This window comes from Nanorana parkeri, unplaced genomic scaffold (genome assembly GCF_000935625.1).
Source record: "Nanorana parkeri isolate BGI_ZX_2015 unplaced genomic scaffold, ASM93562v1 scaffold4113, whole genome shotgun sequence".
Lineage (NCBI taxonomy): Eukaryota > Metazoa > Chordata > Amphibia > Anura > Dicroglossidae > Nanorana > Nanorana parkeri.
This window is the reverse complement of record NW_017310380.1, coordinates 8,924-14,790: the sequence shown is the minus strand read 5'-3', so window position 1 is coordinate 14,790 and position 5,867 is coordinate 8,924. Positions and strand designations below refer to the sequence as shown.

The window sequence follows — 5,867 nt, the reverse complement described above, 5'->3', positions numbered from 1 at the left end:
GGAGAAGAGAAGGGTCAAGGTGGTGGAGGTTTCTCCGGGTGACAGTGTGACGTGTAGGGGGAGTCCGCGTTGGGGACAGGGTGATTGTGAAACTGACCAGGTTGTGGTCTAAGAGGGGGAAGGGGGTGTTAGAGAGGTTGCGAGGAGTGCATAGGTGAGAGAAAACAAGATCAAGAACATTCGGATGTATCCGAATTACAGATATGCAAACAAATGCAAATGAATCTGAATTTCCGTTTTTGAAATTCGTTAGCGGTAGTTCGTTCGAACGTTCATTTCGTTTTAGTTTCTTATTCGTTTCGTTCGTTCGTTGCAGCAAAGTGCCTTTAGAGAAGGAGAAAAACATTTTTCCCCCTCAAATGTCACTTTGTTGCAAACGAACGAACGAAACGAATAAGAAACGAAAAACGAAACGAACGTTCGAACGAACTACCGCTAACGAATTTCGTCTGAATCCGAATTCCGAATCCGAATTGACTTTCACACCCGAATCCTGAAAAACGAAATAACACAAAATCCGAATCAAAACTAAACGAAACAATTTTTTTGCCAGTGCACATGTCTAGTTGCCATTACTAATCATTTGTATCCACGCAGCTACCTCCTCATGTATCACTTGCCCCTCCCTTTTAGATTGTAAGCCCTCAGGGGCAGGGCCCTCCTTACCATCTTGTCTTGAATTTTATTGTGACTGTAATGTCTTCCTTATATTGTAGAGCGCTGTGCAAACTGTTGGCGCTATATAAATCCTGTATAATAATCATAATAATTTGTTTAAAATACTAGTTTCTTGGTAGCCATGATGATCCACACATTTACATAATCTCTTAGTCAGAGTCCCAGAAAAATCATGCAGATTGGGAGCTTTAATTCCACTCTGCATTTGCTTCCCTGATAGTTCTAGATCAGTAACTCAGCATTTAGATTTGAATAGAAGGACCGGTAGTACATTACAAACCGTCTTGGGGAAACTGACCTGAGTAGGTACATTTCGTGGGGCCATTATAAGTTCTGCATAGTTCATTTGTTCTGAATCGATACTTTGTGGTTCTACAGAAGAATAAAGACATATTAGTTATTAAAAAGTCATGATTAGATATGTATTACGGAATTTCATTGCATGTTTACTTATTGTTGAAGGCAATCATTGTTGTCTACAATCATTAAAGTGGACCTTTACGCAACATACTTCCTTCCTGCCTAGATACTCCTGCTTCTTTAGCCTCATATCTTCATATTCACAGCGTAAGATCATTTAGGTCAAGGGTAGGCAAACTCCGTCCCTGCAGCTGTGGTGCAACAGCAATTCCCATTAGGCATTGCAAGACTAACAGCTACAGGCATGACTCCCAGAGACAGATGTTTGATGGGATTTATTGTTTCACCAAAGCTGGAGTACTAGAATATAGGGCATATTCCCACCCAGTGTGATGACTGCTGTTCACACCAGATTTACTGGGTCTTCCTGAGTAGAGATGAGCCTGGGCTGGGTGCAAACCCAGTTTGCCTGAGTTCATCCAAGCCCACCCAAACTGTGATTGTCACCCGCTCCTCCCGGCACCATCAGTGGTGGCAGTTGTGGGGGCATTTTCCACCCCTCTGTGATGTTTAATTGCAGGAAATATCCCTCTCTGCAACAGATTGGGCCAGGAAGAGGGGGTGGCAGTCACAGTTTTGAGCAGGCTTGGGCGAACTCAGGCTAACTGCGTTTGCACCCAGGCTCATCTCTACTCCTGAGCACTGTGGTGAAAGTTGGTGATGTCCCTATTCTGCTCATCATTCTTCTGAGGGCCTGACGAAGAGGAATTTTTACCCGAGGACCTGCAGTGGTCCAACTCTTCAGCTGCTTCCTGGTCATTCCCCCCCAACAGTCATCAGGGAGGTGGGGCTGGCCTGTTCCTCTACCAAGAATGCCACCACCATACAAAAGATGGATACATCTAGAATTGCAGTTACACAGTGTAATGCTCAAGTCCAAAAATAGGTTTATTCCAAACACAAATTGTAATTAAAAGCCAACTCATTTTTGTTGGAAACACACCAGCATATGCTGATATGTACGGATTTGGATTACTGAGATTCAGAGATGTAATATTATCTTTTGAGCTCTAGATGGCAGTAGACTGCAATGTTAGTCTCTGTGCTTACTTATCTATGATTTCAGAGGAAGTTCTATGTGTCTGTATGTTTCTTTTTGATGCTGTATTCCTGTATACATACATGTAACGTCCTGCTAAGCAAGTAAAACTCAAATTCAGCACTCCTCAAGATCTCAGTGTTTCATCTAAAAACACATAACCAACAGGTTATGGGCCCAGACACTAAACAGAACACTGCAAGTCAACAGGAGCCACATCCAAGCTACTGAAAAGTGGCAAGTAGTTCAGATATGAAGTTTGTCATCACAACGCTCTACAATACCAACTACCAGCTATGGCAGTTAAAGCTTGAAATGCTGCTAAGCAAAGATGACTTGTGGCAAGTACTGAGTACACACAGGCCCACTGATGGACCAGCGCAGGAATGGGACAAGAATAACAGACAAGCAAAAGCAATTATATATGAATATGTGAATGCCATGCTGGAAATCATAGAACAGCTACGTGCAATTGGAGAGGAAATTAAAAGATAACCATATGATGGCATTACTGCTATGCAGCCTTACAGAGTCATACAGTGCTCTTATGAACGCTTTAGAAACCAGACCTGAGCAGGAACTAACACTAGAATACACCAAAGGAAAATAAATCGATGAATATGACAGAAGTAAAAAAAAATATGCACAATGAAGAAAATGAGAAAGCCCTTAAGGTGCAAGAAAGTGAAGCATGTTTTTGCTGTAGAAAGACTGGTCACCTGAAAAAGGAGTGTTCCATCTGGAAAACTGAGCAGAGAAAGCAAGAGGCACCCACAAGAGAAAGAGCTAAGGCAGCTACAAAGAAAACTGCAGGCACATCATGGAGCACTACCTTTAAAGTGACTCAGAACAATATGCCACGTGTATGGTCTATTGACTCAGGCACATCAAGTCACATGACCAGTGATGAGACCTCCTTCACAGAACTTGATTTCAGTGCAAAGGACAAAGGTTTTCCTAACAAACGGGAAAGGTATTACTGCAGAAGGTAACAGTCAAGGATTCTGGGACACATAGCAGTGCCCAGCGGGGAGGAAAGAAAGCAGGGATACGCCAATGTATCGGCAGGAAGATGGCACTTTCGGCATTTAGCCAAAAGTGCCATGTTCTGCATAAGTTTCGGCGGCCGATATATCGGTGCATCCCTAGTAATCATATCTAAATAAACAAGGTATAGTACACCAGACCACCACACCATACACTCCTGAACAAAATGGTGTAGCAGAACGGAAAAAAATAAAATAAAATAAATAAATCACACTCATAGAAATGGCTAAATGCATGCTGTCAGACGCCAACCTACCTAGGAAGTACTGGGGAGAAGCAGTCATGACATTTGCAATGTGGCATGGATCGAAGCCTAGCCTAGGGAACATTAGAGTGTTCAGATATAAAGCTTTTACGCCTATATTCCAAAGGAAAAGCAATCCAAATTGTAGAACACAGCCATTGAAGGTATTCTGATGGGTTACAGTTAACAAAGTAAGGGATATAAAATCCTCCACCCAAAGACTGACAAAGTGACAATAAGTCGCAGCGTTTATTTTAGATGAGAACCCATCACCAGAAACAATGATCCCGGCGAGTTGTGAAGTGAATTTGCCCAGTGAACCAGCAAAGGAAGCTGAGCAAAGTGAAGCTGCCCAGAGGTCAGAACAAGAAGTGGAACTCACAATGTATAAGTCAAGTTCCATGTTAAATTCTGCTGAACAACCTGAAATTATAAGATCCACTTGAGCAACAAAGGGAAAATCACTCTGCAAGTTGTCACATACTGCTAAGACACATAGCATACTTGAACCAACATTGTAGGACGACATAGAAAAATTACCAAAACGCAAAGCCAATCAATGGAGACAGGCAGCAGAAGAAGAAATAAAATCACTAGGAAACTAAAACCTAAGCGCTCAAGAACAATCCCTTATCGATATGCAATATTGCTCATCAGAAGAAAGGACTGAGGATGCACTCACCAAGCCATTGCCAAAGGATCATCACAGTTTCCTTCGAGAGAAGCCTAATGTCATATAGCAATGCTCATGCTGTTGAGAAGGGGTGTTGGAAATACACCAGCGTATGCTGATATGTACTGATTTGTATTACTGACATTCAGTGATGTAATATTATCTTTTGAGCTCTAAAAGGCAGTATACTGCAATGGTAGTCTCTGTGCTTACTTATCTATGATTCCACAGGAAGTTCTATTTGTACTTTTCCTGTGGATGCTGTAGTCATGTACACATACATGTAATGTCCTGCTAAGCAACCAAAACTTAATTCAGCATTCCACAAGATCTCAGTGCTTCATCTAAGCACATAACCAACAATGTTGGGGCTGTGCACCACCCCATTCATCAAGGCTTGAAGAAAAAAGCATGTGAATATAACAGTGTGGCACTTAAATTGCTACCTACCGTATTTTTCCGTCTATAAGACGCCCCCATGTATAAGACGCCCCCAACTTTTCTTACACAAAATTCAGCAATTAATATCTTAAATGATATTATGCATCACACTTACCTCTGAGCCAATCACTTTATTCAGCCTCTGTTGCATCACTGGTTTCTGGCAAGAAATCCAAATCTTAAGCCTCTGCTCCAAGTTTGGCCATTTTGCTGGTTTTCCTCTCAATTCCTTCTTCTTTTCGGGCATCTTAAGGAGTTGCTCTTCCTGTTTTCTCCACTGTCTTATCATACACTCAGTGGGAGGAGGTCCAAGTTGTCTCTCTGCAGCTCTATTTCCATGCTCTTTTGCATAAGTGATTACATCCATTTTAAATTTTGCAGAGTAAGCCAGCCGCTTTACAGGTTGTTTTTCATTTTCTGACATTTTTATGCTCTGGGCACTGTCTACACGCTCTCCCCAGCAACAGCTGGCATCAGGTACAAAAGATTTATGATTGGAGGAGAACTGTTATCTTGTCTCTGCAATCAGAAGTTTCACTCCTGAGGCTAGTTTGCAGTGGTATCAGCACTTTCAGCAGTTTCGAAACCGCGCCCCCCGTGTATAAGACGCCCCTCTATTTTTAGGTAAACATTTTTATGAGAAAGTAGCGTCTTATACACGGAAAAATACGGTAATATTCACATTCATATGCCCCAACATCAGGCCACAGTCATACTGCTGGACAACAAAGACAATACCGTTATCTTTCAATCAAACCTCAGGGTCCCATCGCCATTAGCCCACTTTTGAAAGCACCTCCACACAGAGACAGAGTGGTAGGTCTGTGCTGGGGAAAAGATCTACTCCAGGCAGCCTACAGGCTATACTGGGGACTAGTGCTTTGCCCCCTGCCTGACTTTTTTCTTGAAAGTTTTCATAGTAGAAGTCCTCTTAGGTAGGTAAACCTACATTTTTTGTTCTGGTTTATTTAGATTAAAATTTTGGAGAAAATAAATACCTTTCCTTCGTCTTTTCTTCATGTCAAGGAGATACCATCCCAGGAAAACCAATGGCACCACTAGAAGTGCCAAAAAGCTGTAATAGCCACGGTTTTTTTTATCTGTGAGGAATAAAAAAAAAGTAATAAAATAATAAGTGTAAATAAAACTTTTAAACAAAATGTTTAAAGGAGAACTATGAGGTGAGTGCGTTTCACTCACCTCATAGTTCTAGCCGACCTGTGACAATGACACTGTCACAGGTCGGCTCAGTAGATCGGGAGGTGAGCGAACACATACCGGCGTTCGCTCACCTCTCGATCCTGTCACGGCTCTCTGCCGTGACA

The 5,867-nt window shown here is 42.1% G+C and overlaps 1 protein-coding gene across 1 annotated transcript in view; it reads right to left on the bottom strand.

Annotated features, from left to right (window-relative positions):
* Positions 1-5,867, bottom strand: part of LOC108803737 (SLAM family member 9-like) — a gene marked incomplete at its 5' end in the record, with an annotated part of 12,990 nt that overhangs the window by 1,105 nt on the left and 6,018 nt on the right. Inside the window, 2 exons of the mRNA XM_018575552.1 lie at positions 959-1,050; positions 5,541-5,642. Of these exons, the coding sequence (XP_018431054.1) occupies positions 959-1,050; positions 5,541-5,642 (194 nt within the window). The remainder of the gene's footprint in view (positions 1-958; positions 1,051-5,540; positions 5,643-5,867) is intronic.